Consider the following 17823-nt stretch of genomic DNA (forward strand, 5'->3'; position numbering starts at 1 on the left):
GTAGGCAAGAGACTGAGTCCTGGAAGTCAATCTCCCGCCTGTCTACGCAGCGAAGTCGCTCTCCCTGGCAGAAGTCGCGTCTGCAGCTGTGGGAGGCGCTGGAGCCTCGGCTCTGCTGTGCCTGTGCTTGTGCGTGCTCTTCTGCATGTAAGTGGGTGAGGGGCGGGGCGCGCAGGGGTGCGGAGAGAGGCTCCCATCCCAGAAGTAGGGGCTGTGTAGGGTCCGCCAGAAGGGGTGGTAATGGCTTTACTGGGATATAACGCCCATACATTTAACGTGTGCAATTCAATGTAGTATATTTACAGACTTGTGCGTCCTTTGCTGCAATTATACATCTTTCTCATTAGCCCAAAATGAAACAAACAAAAGAAATCTGCACTCCTTGGGGCGCCTGGGTGGCTCAGTCGGTTAGGCATCCGACTTCGGCTCAGGTCATGATCTCACGATTCGTGGGTTTGAGCCCCGCGTTGGGCTCCGTGCTGACAGCTGAGAGCCTGGAGCCTGCTTCAGATTCTGTGTCTCCCTCTTTCTGACTCGTGTGTGTGTGTGTGTGTGTGTGTGTGTGTGTGAGTGTGTGTGAAATAAAACATTAAAAATTAAAAATAAGAAACCTACAGTCCTTCATTTTCATCCTCCTCCCCTCCCCCCGCCCCAGCCCTAGGGGACCACCAATCTATTTTCCATCTCTCTAGATTTGCCTCTTCTAGAATGTTAAAAAAATTTTTTTTAACATTTATTTATTATTGAGAAACAGCGAGACAGAGCATGAGCATGGGAGGGGCACAGAGACAGAGAGACACAGAATGGGAAGCAGCTCCAGGCTCCGAGCTGTCAGCACAGAGCCCGATGAGGGGCTTGAACTCACAAACAGTGAGAATGTCATGAGCCATCCAGGTGCCCCTGGACTTTTTATCTAAGTGGAATCCTACAGTATGTGGTCTTTTGCGACTGACTTCCTCCACTTAGCATGGGGTTTTCAGGGTTCATGCGTGTTGTGTGGCATGTGTCAGACCTTCATTCTGTTTGTTTTTTACTTCTATGTCATATTCCATTGCGTGGATGGAGCACATTTTATGTGTTGTTCATCTATGGATAAATATTTGGGCCATTCCTACTTTTTGGCTATCACGAATAAGTCATGACCACTCGTGTACAAGTTTTTGGTTTGTTTTTTAATGTTTATTTACTTATTTGGAGAGAGAGATTATGTGTGCATGTGTAGGGAAGGTGCAGAGAGGGAGGGGGAGAGACAGAACCCCAAGAGTGCAGAGTCCAGTGCAGGACTGAAACTCACGGACTGTGAGGTCAAGACCTGAGCCAAAATCAAGAGTCGGACTCTTAACCAACTGAGCCACCTAGGTCCCCACTTGGGTACATTTTTTTTTTTCTTAAACGTCTGTTTTTGAGAGAGAGAGAGAGAAGGAGGAGGAGGAGGGGGGAGGGGAAGGAAGAGGAGGAGAGGGAGGAGGAGACACAGAATCTGAAGCAGTTCCAGGCTCCGAGGTGTCAGCACAGAGTGTTGACACGGAGCTTGAACTCATGAACCGCCAGATCATGACCTGAGCCGATATTCGATGCTTAACTGACAGAGCCACCCAGGAGCCCCATCGTGTACATGTTTTTATGTGTTAGAGGGATCTTTAGTGATGGAAGTTCAGCCTGGCCAAACCCCTGGTCATCAGGGGGATGGAGTGCTTCCTCACGTGTCAAGAAGGTCTGAGTCGGGTTCCAGGGACCTTAGCGGTTTTGCCTGGGAGCAGGCAGCCTGCCCACGTGAGCCGTCCTGGCTGCAGTGTGCTGCTTTCTCCTTTTAGAGTGAAAGCCCGCAGGAAGCAAGCGTCTGGGGGTCGAGAGGTCATGGATGATGAAGACCCTGTCATGGGTACTGTCGCCTGGGTGAGTGAGGCCGGGGTCTTCTTGGGCAGTGGGGGCTCTGGGCGTGTCCATTCAGACTCCAGATGGAGCTCCTCAGCATTTCCCCACCCCTGCCCCACCCCGGTCGCCTGAGCAGACACCTGGGGGGTGACTTCCCTTCTCTTCTTCCCCTTCATCTCCCAGACTGAGTGGGGAGAGAGAGAGACACCTCTCGTTCCACCCCTGGTGATCACTGAGCCCACTTCACCCCTTTGCTGGACACGGCTTGACCGAATTTCTCCCTGAAACTATTGGTTTCCAGCCTTTCTGGAGTTTCCGTGGTGCTTGTTCCCATTGCTTAGAGAATCTAGTCACGTTCCTTGGTTGATACTTGAAGTCCTTCAGGAGGTGTCCCCTGAAGGCCACTCACTCCAGCCTATGGTGCAGCCACACTGGCCTTCTCACTGTCTCCCCATCACTTGGACCCTTTGCACGTGCAGTTCCTCCCACCGGAAATGCCCTCCTGTTCCCATTTCCATCAGACCACTTCATGTCACCGTCCCTCTTGCTCCAGTGTCAGCGTCTTCTGCTCTGGGCAAGGTTTGCCATCTCCCTCCCTGCCCATGTCCACGTCTCCCTCCTCTGCACCCCCAGAGCTTCGTGTCCATCCCTGCCTTGAGGCGCACCGCACATAGCACCTCTGCATCTCCCTGTGTTCTCCCTCTCACCGTGTCTGCGACGTCTTTGCCAGCAGGGGCTGCAATCGTCTCTCACTCCGCCACTGGCCAACATGTCCCTTTTCCCCTTTTACAAAACTGGGGCCCTGTTGCCCTAAATGGAGTTATCTGAAATGCCTTGTTCATGACCAATCTCTGGAACAGGCATTGTTTACTTGTACCTACTCATTTTGCCCATATTATGATAAGCAACGCTGAATCCTCATCCAACTGAAGACCCCAAACACTGACGGTAACTTACATCTATGACCCGTTGCTAGTGTTACCTCATATATGTATGTACACCTGAGATATGCACTGTTTAGTGTAACTATTTCTTTTTTTTATTGAAAAAAAATTTTAGTGTTTTATTTATTTCTGAGAGAGACAGAAAGAGAGAGACAGCGTGAGCAGGGGAGGGTCAGAGAGAGAAAGGGAGACACAGAATCCGAAGCAGGCTCCAGGCTCTGAGCGAGCTGTCAGGACAGAGCCTGACACCGGGCTCGAACCCATGAACCATGAGATCATGACCTGAGTCGAAGTCGGACGTCGGTTAGCCATCCCGCTGCCCCTAGTGTAACTATTTCTTTTTTTTTTTTTAATTTTTTTTTAATGTTTTATTTATTTCTAGGAGAGAGAGAGACAGCGTGAGCAGGGGAGGGTCAGAGAAAGAGAGGGAGTCACAGACTGAAACAGGCTCCAGGCTCTGAGCTGGCAGTGCAGTCAGAGCCCGACGCGGGGCTCGAACCCACAAACCGCGAGATCACGACCTAAGCGAAAGTCGGACGCTTAACCGACTAAGCCACCCAGGCGCCCCATAGTGTAACTATTTCTGAGCCTACCCTCTGTGCACGCTTCTCAGACAGTGTTTCATTTTATGATCATGTCTATTGCCTAAGCTCGTCTTGCTGGACATTTGAGTTGTTCCAGATGTTTGTATTCACATCTCATTGTATTCACATGCAAGAGTGGTTGTTTTTTTTTTTTTTTTAACTTTTTACAGCATTACTTAAGAATTTAATTACTGGGTCTGAGGGTGTGTGCATGTTCCTATCATGACAAATAGTTTTCCCAAGCAATTGCACCCATGAATACACCCGTCTGTGTCTAGTGGGCCCTGTCGATCTACAGTCTGCTGTGCTTGGATTTCTCAGTTTTTTTGAAAGCTCGCTATCTGGCTGTGGCTTTGATTTGCATCTCATTAGTTGTCAAGGGGCATGAAAATCTGTCTTCAATGGCGTATAAACACCTCCTCTCTAAATGCCTGGTCCCAGAGAGCCTGGGTGGCTCAGTCAGCTAAGCATCGGACTTTGGCTCAGGTCGTGATCTCACAATTCATAAGTTTGAGCCTTGCATTGGGCTCTGTGCTGTCAGCGCTGAGCCCGCTTTGGGTCTTCTCTCACCCTCTCTCTCTGCTCTTCCCCCTGCTCTCTTTCTCTCTCAAAAATAAAATAGACATTAAAAAAAAAATTCTCGGTCCCATCTGCAGCCCATTTCCCTGTAGCCCATAGCGTGTTTGACTTTCTTATTGAATTGATGGGAGAGCTTTACACATTTTCATACTGGTTTTTTTTCAGTTATATGCACTGTAAATATCTTCTAATGAGTAACTTGTCTTCACTTTTTAAAGGCGACCTTTGATGAATATAAGTTCTTAATTGTAATACAACCATGTTCAGTAATCTCTTTTTTTAAAAGATAGATTCACATAGCTTTATTTTTTTAAGCCTTTATTTATTTTGAAATAGAAAGAGAGAGAGAGCAGGGGAGGGGCAAAGAGAGAGGGCACTGTCAGCACAGAGCCCAATGTGGGGCTCAAACTCACAAACCATCAGATCATGACCTGAGCCGAAATCAAGAGTCGGCGGCTTAACCAACGGAGCCACTCAGGCGCCCCTAATCTCTTTTCTGTTGAATGTCTTTTGGGTTTCACTTAATAAAATCTTTCTTTTTTTCTTTTTATTTTTTTCACTATTTTTAGAAGTTTATTTATTTATTTTGAGAGAGAGGGAGTGAGGGAGCGAGAGCACGAGCAGAGAAGGGGCTGCACTCTCAGCGCAGAGCTCCACACAGGGCTCCAGCTCACGAACCTCGAGATCATGACCTGAGTGGAAATTAAGATTCAGACGCTTAACCAACTGAGCTACTCAGTGCTCCTAAAAAAAAAATCTTTCTTCTCCTAAGATTAGAATGGTATTCAAGTATAGCTTCCACTAAAAGTTTTATGTATTCCTTTGGACACGGAAAGCCTTAATCTACCTGGAGTTGATTTTTGTGTGATGTGCAGTGTTGATCTACGTTTGTTCCTCCTTCACGTATGGAATAATGTCTGTCTCTCCCCTCAGCTGATCTGCCATTCTACTCTGACATACAGCGAAAGTCTATACGTGTGTGGCCTCTGTCTGTGGCTTCTATTCTATTCCAGTGGCCAATTTTACTGTCCTTGAGTCAGAACTGTCTGTCGAGGCAATAGAATCTATAGACTCAAAACTAAGTCCCAATATCTGATAGAGCAAGATCCCTCCTTAATCTTCTTTAATAGTGTCTCGGCTATTCTTAGCCTTTTTCTGTTCTGTTAAATATTAGAATATTTAAATATTAGAATCAGTTCCAAAAAACACTCCTGTTAGTGTTTTGGCTGAAATTACATTGAATCTACAGATCAACTTGGGAAGAAGTTACTTATTTTTTTTTAATGTTTTTTTTAATTTATTTCTAGGAGAGAGAGAGAGAGAGAGACAGAGTGAGCAGGGGAGGGTCAGAGAGAGAGGGAGTCACAGACTGAAACAGGCTCCAGGCTCTGAGCTGGCAGTCAGCACAGAGCCCGACGCGGGGCTCGACCCCACGAACCGCGAGATCATGACCTAAGCGAAAGTCGGATGCTTAACCGACTAAGCCACCCAGGCGCCCCCGAAGTTACTTATTTATAAACTCAAATCTCCTTGTCCACAAAAGCAGGTATCTATTAGTTTAAGGGTTTTTTTTTTCTTCAAGAAAGATGTAGAAATTCTTCAACATGTCTTGCAACCCTTTTGTTAGTTTTCTTCCTTAATGTTAGTTTTGTTAATATTATCAATGCTGTCTTTTTAAAAGTGCATTTTCTGATCACTCATCGTTGATATGAGGAATGAAAATATTTTTAAAGAATTTATAAAGTGTTGGGGCGCCTGGCTGGCTCAGTTAGAGAAGCATGCAACTCTTGATCTCGGGGTGGTGGGTTCGAGCCCCACATTAGTTATAAAGATCACTAAAAAATACATTTAAAAAATAAACTTAAAAAATTATAGTGTTTTGCAATTTTTTAAAAAAAATTACAAATTGGCCTTAGATGTCTTTTCAATTCTTGTTGGTTTGGTAGCTGGAGCATTCTTAAATCTGATTCATAAGCCTACTGGACCATTCTTTTTTTTTTTTAATGTTTTTATTTATTTCTGAGAGAGAGAGAGAACGCATGAGCAGGGGAGGGTCAGAGAGAGAGGGAGACACAGAATGTGAAGCAGGCTCCAGGCTCTGAGCTAGCTGTCAGCACAGAGCCCACCACCGGGCTCGAACCCATGAACTGTGAGATTATGACATGAGCCAAAGTCAGACGCTTAACTGACTGAGCCACCCAGGCGCCCCTGAACCATTCTTTTACAAAGACATGGATACCGTCTGAAAAACTTGTGATATTCTTGTTTTAAATTGTCACGGCTTGCTGAATCAAAACAGCTGAATTTGATGCAAATATGTTGTCATTTCCTTAAAAAATCAGCTCTTCCTTTTATACTTCAGATACTGAACAAGAAACACCTGATCTCATGCATCCTCTGCAGATGTATTTTTCTTCTAAGAGATTCATTTTCTTTTAATTTGAGAGAGAGAAAGAGAGCATGCGCATGCACAAGTGAGGGAGAGTAGGAGAGAGAGAATCTTTTCTTTTTTAATGTTTATTTATTTTGAGAGAGAACATGCAAGAGCATGAGCGGGGAAGGGGCAGAAAGAGCGGAAGAATCTCAAGCAGGCTCTGCACAGAGCTCCTTCCCATCAACTGTGAGATCATGACCTGAGCTGAAATCAAGAGATGGATGCTTAACTGACTGAGCCACCCAGGTGCCCCAAGATTCCGTATTTCAACAAATGACTCACTCTCCTGAGTCAGTGATGGGGAAGTAAGCACACTCAGACTCAGTACTCTGGTAAACAGAGGTCTGTGGAACACGGATTGTGGGCAGTAAGTGGCTAAAGATTGAACACTAGTCAGTTCCTTCATTTGTTCATGCAGCTTCTCCTTCTCCTTTCCCCCTTGTGGGGCCAAACACCCCTGCAGAATTCTTCTGGGGCTTCACTGTAAATATTCATGACTTCCCAGTGACACCCACCTCTTCAGGGTGTTAGTGGTCTGGATGCTAAGAATTGTCTTCATTCTCTCAGTAGATGCAGCAGCGTATGAAACACAATTACATGTTTATTGATCTTATATTCTTCCAGCTTGCTAAGCTCTCTTGTTAGTTATAATAATTTGTATGTAGACATTGAAGTATTTTTAACAGGTTTTTCTTTTTTCAATTTCACAAATATCACAGTGGCGCCTGGCTGGCTCAGTTGGAAGAGCATGTGACTCTTGATCTTGGGGTGGTGAGTTCCAGCCCTACATTGGGTGTGGGACCTACTTAAAAAATTAAAAAGCATCCCAGGTTGGGGTGCCTGGCTGACTCAGTCGGTGGAGCATGCTACTCTCAATCTTCAGGTTGTGAGTTTGAGCCCCACATTGGGCTTACTGTGTGGAGCCTGCTTGAGATTCTCTGTTTTCCTCTCTGTTTGCCCCTCCTCACTCGCTCTCTCTCTCTTTCAAATTAAATAAATAAACTTAAAAAAAATTTTTTTTAAATGTGGCATCTTGAGTGATTCAGTCAGTTAAGTGCCCGACTTCAACTCAGCTCATTATCTCGCAGTTCATGAGTTCAAGCCCCGCATCAGGCACTGTGATGACAGCTGGGAGCCTGGAGCCTGCTTCATATTCTGTGTCTCTCTTTCCCTCTCCCTCCCCTGCTTGTGTTCTACTTTCTCTGTCTCTCTCTTTCAAAAAGAAATAAACAGTAAAAAAAAATTTAATAATAAAAAAAGAAACTACTCTGGCATTCCTGAGAAAAAACTTTATAAATTGTTCATTATATGAACCCTAGTATATTCAGTTTGCTAATCTTTTGTTTAACAGTTTTGCATCTATATGCATGGGTAAAATGGTCTTGTTTTCCTTTCTCCTCCTGCCATTTGCTTGTTTTAGTATCAAGACAGTATTTTTTAAAAGATTTTTTAAAATATTTATTTATTTTTGGAGAGAGAGAGTGCAAGCTGGGTAGGGGCAGAGAGAGAGAATCTCAAGAAAGCTTCTTGCTGTCAGCACAGAGCCCCATGCGGGGCTTGATCCCACAAACCATGAGACCACAAACCTGAGCCAAACCAAGAATCAGACATTGAACTATCTGAGCCATCCAGGCAACCCTTTAAGACTTTATTTTTAAGTAAGCTCTACACCCAACATGGGGCTTGAACTCACAACCCTGAGATCAAGAGTCATACACNTATATTGTTCATTTTGATTAGGATTACTTCCCCTCTGAAATTGGTTATTTGTGACTTCTCTCTTTTGTGTTTCTAAACAAATCTTGTTAACTGCTCGCCTATTTTATTGCCAGTTTGAAGACACTAACTTTTGAGACTTTTTATCACTGTATTTCTTCTTTTCTATTTTATTTATTTTGACTCTCATTTTCTTATCACCTGCTTTCTACTTGCTTTGGTTGTTCTGATGTTCTTTCACTAACCTTTTAAGCTAGGTGCTTAGCTACTTCACATATGGTGCTCCTCCATGATAAAAGTATTTATGGATTCATTTCTTTCAGAACACCAGTTTAATTTCATCCCAGAGGTTTTGACGTGTGTCATTTTAGTATCATTCAGTTCTAAATGTTATCAAACCCTATCATAATTTCTTTTTGGAATTTTAAATCGTTTGGGATTAAAAAAAGAAGTTCCAAATGTATGGGGATTTAAACATCTTTAAACATCTTTCCATAATTCAATTCTAACTAAATTGTGTTTCGGTCAGAATACTCAGTTTTTATGATACTTAGTTTTTAAATTTGTTGAGGCTTGAACCGTGGCCTCATATGTGATGAATTTTTGGGAATATTTTCTGGGGGTTTAAGAAAAATGTATATTTTCTGGGGCGCCTGGGTGGCTTAGTCGGTTAAGCATCTGACTTTCGCTTAGGTCATGATCTCGCGCTTCGTGGGTTCGAGCCCCGCGTCGGGCTCTGTGCTGACTGCCAGCTCAGAGCCTGGAGCCTGTTTCAGTCTGTGACTCCCTCTCTCTCTGACCCTCCCCTGCTCACGCTGTCTCTCTCTCTCCTAGAAATAAATAAAATATTTAAAAAAAAAAAATAGAAAAATGTATATTTTCTATTTCTTAAGTTCTACATAAGGTCAGTTGTTCAGTGTGTTGACTATATTGTTCAAATCCAAATCTTTACTAATAGGTCTTCCTGACTGATCGATATTTGAGACAGGTGTGTTGAAATCTTACATTAGGGCAGTGTATTTATCCATTTTTCCCTGTAGTTTTAGCAAATATATTTCTTTAAAAATTTTTTTAATGTTTGTTTATTTTTGAGAGAGAGACAGGGTGCAAGTGGGGGAGGAACAGAGAGAGGGGGAGATGCAGAATCTGAAGCAGGCTCCAGGCTCTGAGCTGTCAGCACAGAGCCCATCATAGGGCACAAACTCACGAACCACGAGATCGTGACCTGAGCCAAAGGCAGCTGTTTAACTGACTGAGCCACCCAGGTGTCCCAAGCAAATATATTTCTTATATTTGATGTACTTTTAAGTTACAACCATATATTGTAGAAATATTGTATCCTCTCCGTGAACTGAACATTTGATCACACATAGTGATCCTCTCTGTCCCTATTGATACTTTTCAAAAGTCTATTTGGTTGGATCTTAATATAGATACACTACTTCATCACTGGTTAGTAAGATGCCTGATATATTTCCATCTTTTGTTTCTCCAACATTTTATTTATGCTTCTACAGTGATTTTTGTACACAGTATACAACTAGGTTTTCGAGAATGAAATTTTGGGGCGCCTGGGTGGCTCAGTCAGTTGGGCATCTGACTTCAGCTCAGGTCATGATCTCATGGTTTGGGAGTTTAAGCCCCGCGTTGGGCTCTGTGCTGACAGCTCAGAGCCTGGAGCCTGCTTTGGATTGTGTCTCCATCTCTCTCTGCCTCTCTTCCACTCACACTCTGTCTCTGTCTCTCAAAAGTAAATAAACATTTAAAAAAATTCAATTTCATGTCCTCCATGTGTGTTTAGTGCTACATCTGGTTATTGATACATGTGGATTTATTTCTCCTATTTTACCTTTTCCTTTCACTTGGTTCTGTGTTTTTCAGTATTTCATTTTCTCCCTTCTTAAAAAAATTAATATTGTTGTAGCCACCCGAGCCAAGATCAGTGAATAGAATACAGGAACCCAAATTGGCATCACCCACTTCTTTATTCAGTGCCGGGCATGCTTGGGGAGCACCCAAATCAAGTAGCCCCGAATAGCAGCAGGGAAGAGCTTATATTCTTGAGCTTATCAGGCTTGACTAGGTTCCCAGGCTTCTGCCTGACTAGGACGTGTTTCTCTAAGATACAAATATTGTCTATGTGGCAAGTAGGCTGTAGAGGCAGACAGCGCAGTTATTGTGCTAACCTCTGGCTTCCTGCCGAACTTTTTGGTGCAGTTCTTGAGAAACTTATCTTGCAGGGTAAAGCTAGCTTGCTGTGTATACAGTGTTCTAATCTTCCGGTTTTTTATGTACTGGCCAAAGGTTATAAGCAGGGAAGGGGCTTCAACAATATCTCTGTTACACCCCAAAAAACCTTTAGTGTGTTTTTATTTATCTCTTGTTCTCCTTTCCTTCCACCTTCCACAATGTTGATGCTTTTTCTCGATCTTCATTTTTCATTCTGGGTTGTTATGAACATACTTAACATTTTTCTATTCTCTGGGCTTGTGTTTGGTGCACAGCTAACACATTTTACTGAAGCATTCTGTCTCCTTGATACTCCAGATATATTGGAGCATCTTCAGATTTTGTTACTTTTATTTGAATTCTTCCTCCCAATGTGTTTTCAGTTTGGGTTTTCTTGTATTAAGACTTCTGAGGACTTGTGTGTTTGAAAACATTTATTTAATGCTCCTACATTTGCATTTCATGTGGCAGGATATAAATTCTAAGACCAAAGTGATTTTCCTTTGATGCTTTATTTTATTTTTTAATTTTTCTTTTAAGTAATCTCTACACCCAACGTGAGGCTCAAGCTCACAGCCCTGAGACCCAGAGCCACATGCTCCACTAACTGAGCCAGCCAAGAGCCCTTTTCCTTCAATGCTTTACACACTGTAATGTACTCTAGGTCGCCTGGGTGGTTCAGATGGTTAAGTGCCTGACTTTTGGTTTGGGCTCAGATCTTGATCTCATGGTTTGTGGGTTCCAGCCCTGACAATGCAGAGCCTCCTTGGGATTCTCTGTCTCCCTCCCTCTGCCCTCCCCCAGCTCATGCTGTCTCTCTCTCAAAATAAATAAACATTAAAAAAAAAAAACAGGGGCGCCTGGGTGGCTTAGTCGGTTAAGCATCCGACTTTCGCTTAGGTCATGATCTCGCGGTTCGTGGGTTCGAGCCCCGCATCGGGCTCTGTGCTGACTGCCAGCTCAGAGCCTGGAGCCTGTTTCAGAGTCTGTATCTCCCTCTCTCTCTGATCCTCCCCTGTTCACGCTGTCTCTCTCTCTCCTAGAAATAAATAAAAAAATATTTAAAAAAAACAACCCATGGTACTCTATCATTTCTTGTACCCAGTGTTGGCTGTTAAGAAATCTTAAATCTGGGGGTGCTTGGGTGGCTCAGTTGGTTGAGCGACTGACTCTTGGTTTCAGCTCAGGTCATGATCCCATGGTTGTGGGATCAAGCCCCACATTCATCAGGCTCTGCACTGAGCATGGAGCCTGCGNTCTACAATAATTTTTTAAAAAATCCTAAGTCTGTCCAAATCTTGCACATTTGTAGGTAATCCACTAATTCTTTCTGGAAACTTACAGTTTCCCTTCGGTTTTGATATGCTTTTTTTTTTTTCTTCTTAAAGCTTTTTTTTTTAAGTTTTATTTATTTATTTATTTATTTTGAGAGAGAGAGAAGGAGAGGGGCAGAGAGAGAATCTCAAGCAGGCTCTGCTCCACCAGTGCTGATCCTGATGTGGGGCTCAAATTCACAAACCATGAGATCATGACCTGAGCTGAAATCAAGAGTTGGACACTTAACTGACTGAGCCACCCAGGCACACCTGGTTTTGATATTCTTAAAATTTACTATACTGTATTGGGGTGTGAGGTTTCTTGGTCTTTTTTCTACAGCTGTGGGCCCTTTCAGCTGATATGGTTTACCTTTCTTCAATTTTATCTCCACTGTTTTTATTCAAATATTTTCTCCTCTTTTTATTTTCAATAACACAGCAAGCCCGAGTTTGGTTCCTGGCTCTGTCTGTTACTAGATGAGTAACCTTGGGCAAGTTACTCTACCTCCCCCCCCAACCTCAGTCTACCTTACCTGTAAAATGGGGATAATAAGTACCATTCATACTGTCCTGTGTGTGTGTGAAGATTAAATGTAATTAGTAAGCCTTCAAAATGGCCTAATCAGTCATAGCATTACAGACTTTTAATTGGATGAGTGAGGGGTGCCTGAGTGGCTCAGTCAGTTAGGCGTCTGACTCTTGATTTCAGGTCAGATCATGATCTCACAGTTCGTGAGTTTGAGCCCAGTATCGGGCTCCATGCTGTCAGCTTGGGATTTTTGTCTCTCCCTCTCTCTGTCTCTGTCTCTCTCTCTGGCCTTTCCCTGCTCATTCTCTCTCTCTCCCCCTCAACATAAATAAATAAACTTTAAAAAATAAATGGATGAGTGAATCGTTAAGTTCATAGGAAATGTGTGTGAATAAGAGGATGAATGAACAAATGGCCCAACTTCCCCTGGAGGGGACCATGTCTCCCTCATTCCTTCTCAGACTCTCCTGTTTCTCTTTCACTCAGGGGCCCAGGAAGAAGCCCTGCCCAGACGGCGCCCCAGACCAAGTGACCCTGGCCGGGGATGCCCCTCCCTCTGAGGAGCAGCAGGAGCCCCATTACGCCTCCTTCAGCTTCCACGGGATGAAGGAGAGGGAACCTCAGGACCAGGAGGCCACCAGCACCAGCGAGTACTCAGAGATCAAGATAAGCAAGTGAGGGCTGCTGGAGCTCGGTGGCAGCCCCAGGAATCCCAGCGCTGGGGGGAAAGGAGAGTCAGGCACCAGCTGATGAAGTGTGTGGAGCCCTGTGGCAACACGAAAGAGCAGGACTGTCCACACGTCCCCGGGGGGAGCAGATCTGGGCTCAAACGCAGGCTGTCAAGCAAATCACTTCATCTCTCCATGCTTCGGTTTCCTGTTCTGTGAATCAGAGAGAGATCACGCATTCGGCCTTGAGGGTGGTTGTGAACAGTAAAGAAATTAACACACAGAAATCAGCCAATGGAGGTCCTGTTGCACCATGAGGGCTCAGTGCCTACTGATCTCTCTTCTTTGGACAGAAAGGTCCTGCGGGAAAGTTACCCTGGGGCTGAGGGTGACCAGGTCCAGGGCACACGGTAGCAACTGGCTGGTGTCATTCTCCTTCAGAGCCTCCCCAGGGAAAGACCAGCCCCTCAGTCTGGCTTTTGGTTTCACTATACAGCATCATATCATCTCTGTGGAGTCTTCTCATCACACTTGTATCTGTCAATTCTTCCAGCACATTCCGACACCTCCTGACTTCCAGTCCCTTCCCTGTCTCACTTATGTGCTCCACAGGGATCTGTCCAACAGCCAGAGAGCTGACCTTGAGTCTCCCACACAAACCCGTTCAAGGCTCTTTAGGCTTAGACAGTATATCACAAGCATCTGCCCCTGCCCCCAGCATTTAAAGTCCACCAACTCCCCCACCCCTGCTATCTACTGTTGGAAAAGAAACAACGGGCCCCAAATGGAGGGAGGTACTTTCCCCCACAACAGCAAACCTAAGATTCACTGATGTTTCCGCCTCTCCCAGAAATGCGACCTTTACACGGTCGTTCTGAAATTTCCTGATCAGCACTGATGAGGTCACCTGCAGGGTAAGATCTTCCCCCCAAAAGATGGCCCGATCTGAAAAAAAAAAAAAAAAATCCTTCCTTTCTTTTGAATATACTTCCTTCTGCCACCCTCCTGCCTATAAACACCTTCCGCTACTTACAACTCCTCAGAGCACCTCTTTACTGAAAGGGATGCTGCCAGATTCATGAGTCTGAATAAAGGCAATTACATGCCCTGATTTCCTTGGTTGAATTTTTGTTCTTTTTTACAAATGTTTATTTATTTATTTATTTTTAAATATTTTATTTATTTCTGAGAGAGAGATAGAGACAGCATGAGCAGGGGAGGGTCAGAGAGAGAGGGAGACACAGAATCCGAAGCAGGCTCCAGGCTCCGAGCTATAAGCGCAGAGCCCGATGCGGGGCTCGAACCCACAAACTGTGAGATCATGACCTGAGCCAAAGTCGGACACTCAACCGACCGAGCCACCCAGGCGCCCCTGTTTATTTATTTTTTAGAGAGAGTGTGTGAGCGAGAGAGGGGCAGAGAAAGGGGAGAGGGACAGAGATTCAAAGCAGGCTCTACATGGAGAGCCGGATGGGGGGCTCCAACTCAGGAACTGTGAGATCATGACCTCAGCTGAAGTCAGACATTTAATGGACTTAACCAACCAGGCACCTTGGGTGAATTTTTATTCTTTAGCACTGTTCATCTGTGCTCCTCTCGGCCTTTCCTCCTACAACCGCCATGTTGTTCTCACCCACGACTGTGTAATTTGAGATCCTGGAGGCCCTGCCTCTTTGCTTCCCCTGGCAGGCCCTGGCTTGTCCTTCACCCCTGAGTTGTGCACAGATCTGCCCTGAGAACCTGGACTGAAGGAAGAGCTCATATGCTCTTCTCCTCTAAAGTTGGACTAATTCATTTGTTTTTCCAAGAAAGCACTAAAACGAAAATAGCCAAAACTTCTACCAGTAAGCTTTTTTTTTTTGGTTGTTGTTATTTATTTTGAGAGAGGCAGAGACAGCGAGTGGGGGAGTGGCAGAGAAAGGGGGAGAGAGAATCCCCAGCAGACTCCACACTGTCAGTGCAGAACTCAATGCTGGGCTTGAACTCACAAACCATGAGATCATGACCTGAGCCAAAGTCTAGAGTTGGATGCTTAACCAACCAAGCCATCCAGGTGCCTTCAACAAGTTTTTCTGATCCCTGACATTAAACTTTTGATTGCCATACAAAAGAAAAGTTTTTCAAAATTAAAAAAAAGTTTTTCTAGAAGGGGTGGAGCAAGAAAGTTACTAGCTACAGGAAAGGATTGTTTCAGGCAAGGCTGCTCTCCTTGTGTGCAGGGAGTGAAGGTAAGGGGTCTTCTCCTGCAGATGACCTCGTCTTCCTTTGAGGGATAGAGGTGTCCTGTGGCCAACTCATTGGCACTGAACTCATTGGCCAAAGTATAGAAAGAGCCCAAATGTCTATCAACAGATGAATGGATAAAGAAGATGTGTTTTATACATACAATGGGGTATTATTCGGCAATTAAAAAGAATGAAATCTTGCCATTTGCAACTACATGGATGGAATAGAGAGTATTATGCCAAACAAAATTAGAGAAAGACAAATATCATATGACTTCACTCATATGTGGAATTTAAGATACAAAACAGATGAACATATGGGAAGGGAAGCAAAAATAATATAAAAACAAGGAAGGGGACAAAACATGAGACTCTCAAATACAGAGAACAAACAAGGTTGTTGGAGGGGCTGTGGGTGGGGAAGATGGGCTAAATGGGCAAGGGGCATTAAGGACACTTGTTGGGATGAGCACTGGGTGTTATACATAGGGGATGAGTCACTGCATTCTACTCCTGAAATCATCAGTGCACTATATCCTAACTTGGCTGTAAATTGAAAAAAAATAATAATTTTAAAAATTCCTGACTGACTGGTTAAGACTATATTTCTGGGGGAGAATGAGGACTTTACCTCCACTTTGACCTTGGTCTGTACTTTCTAATTGATTCAGTTCTTCTTTCCAACTTCTTTCCAAGTTCTTCTTCAGTCAGGCAAAAGACCTTGCAGGCAAAGCATCCCATGTTGGGAACTGAAACTAACCTCTTAAGCAGTAAAAGATTGCCCTGAGCCAGCAAGACCCGGAATGACTGATCCCAAGATCATAATCAACCTGACCTTTACTGCTCAGCCGCGTGTCCCCACTGCCCTTCATTGCACGTGTTCCTCATATAAACCTAGGAATATTTCCAGCGCTCTGAAGACAGAGTGAGATGTTAGTCCTGCGTCTTCCCCAGGGTTGGCCTCACTGAAGTAAATCCCTTTCTTGTTCCACCACCACTTATGTCTCTGCCTTTGGATTCTGTCAGCAGCAAGTGGCCAACCCAGTTTGTTTGGGATCCCTGGAGCAGGTGCGCTTGCACCTCTGTGCCCTGGTTATATGAGGTTGAAACTGCAGTTAGGTATGTTTTAACCTAAGTGCTGCCATTTTGGAGATTTGGCCTAAGTGATGCCATATTGGGCCTGTGGGTTTTCTTTTCTATTTTGTCTTTTCTTTTATTTCCTTTCCTTTCCTTTCTTTTCTTCCTCTTACTTTATTTTATATTTTATTTTATTTTTTAATTTCAGTATAGTTAACATAAAATGTTACATTAATTTCAGCTGGTACAATGTAGTGATTCAATAGTTCTATATCTTACTCAGTGTTCCTCGTGAGGGTAAGTATACTCTTAATCCTCATCACCTATTCCCCCCTCCCCCCTTCCCCCTGATAACCATCTGTTTGTTCTCTAGAGTTAAGAGTCTGTTTTTTGGTTTATCTCTTTTTTTCTTTGTTCATTTGTTTTGTTTCTTAAATTCCACATATGTGTTAAATCATATGGTATTTGTCTTTCTCTGGCTCACTTATTTTGCTTACCTTTATACCATCTAGATCCATCCATGTTGTTGTTAATGACAAGATTTCATTCTTGTTTATGGCTGAGTAATATTCCATTGTATACGTATACCACGTCTTCCTTACCCATTCATCTCCTGATGAACATTTCTCTGTTCCACAATTTGACTCTTGTAAATAATGCTGCAATAAACATAGAGGTGTGTATATCTTTTGGAATTAGTGTTTTTGCATTCTTTGGGTAAATACTTAGGAGTGGAATTATTGGATCATATGGTATTTCTATTTTTAATTTTTTTATTTTTTAATGTTTTATTTATTTCTGAGAGAGAGAGAGAGAGAGAGAGCATGAGCAGGGGAGGGTCAGAGAGAGAGGGAGACACAGAATCCGGAGCAGACCTCAGGCTCTGAGCTGGCTGTCAGCACAGAGTCCAACGTGGGGCTCGAACCCATGAACCGTGAGATCATGACCTGAGCCGAAGTCGGACGCTTAACCGACTGAGCCACCCAGGGGCCCCATCTTTAATTTTTTTTGGAGAATCTACATACTGTTTTCTCTCTGTGGCTATACCAGTTTGCATTCCTATCAACAATCCATAAGGTTCCTTTTTCTCCACAGCCTCACCAACACTCATTGTTTCTTACAGTTTTGTTTTGTTTTGTTTTGTTGTTGTTGTTGGTTTTTTGTTTTTGGTTATTTTTTTTTTTTTTGAAGAGAGAAAGAATGAGAATGTGAGTGGGAGATGGGCAGAGAGTGGGAGAGAATCCCAAGCAGGCTCCATGCCCAACGTGGAACCCAACATGGGGCTCAATGTCATGACAGTGAGATCATGACCTGAGCTGAAATCAAGAGTCGGACACTTAACCAACTGAGCCACCCAGGCACACCTGTTTTTTTGTTTTTGGGGATGGGTTGTTTGTGTTAAGGGTGAGCGAAAGCATGTACACGTGCAAACTGGGAGGAGTGGAGACAGGATAAGAGGATCCCAAACAGGCTCCACACTATCAGCTTGAACTCAGAACTGTGAGATCATGACCTGAGCCAAAGCCAAGAGTCAGATGCTTAACTTGCTGAGTTTAATGAATTATTGATCAAATATCACTGATCACTTAATCACAGGGTTTCTCAACCTTGGTATTCCAGTTATTTGGGGCTGTTTAACTCTTGTTT

At 43.9% G+C, this 17823-nt stretch overlaps 1 protein-coding gene across 1 annotated transcript in view; it reads left to right on the forward strand.

Annotated features, from left to right (window-relative positions):
* LOC144217521 (sialoadhesin-like) overlaps positions 1 to 13985 on the forward strand; it is a 33180-nt gene extending 19195 nt beyond the window's left edge. Inside the window, exons 15-17 of the mRNA XM_077747126.1 lie at positions 51 to 147; positions 1815 to 1896; positions 12693 to 13985. Coding sequence (XP_077603252.1) covers positions 51 to 147; positions 1815 to 1896; positions 12693 to 12884 — 371 coding nt within the window. The 3' untranslated portion in view covers positions 12885 to 13985. The remainder of the gene's footprint in view (positions 1 to 50; positions 148 to 1814; positions 1897 to 12692) is intronic.
* Positions 13986 to 17823: the final 3838 nt, after the last annotated feature.

The sequence above is a fragment of the Crocuta crocuta genome, unplaced genomic scaffold, assembly GCF_008692635.1.
Source record: "Crocuta crocuta isolate KB4526 unplaced genomic scaffold, BGI_CrCroc_1.0 scaffold334, whole genome shotgun sequence".
Taxonomy (NCBI): Eukaryota; Metazoa; Chordata; class Mammalia; order Carnivora; family Hyaenidae; genus Crocuta; species Crocuta crocuta.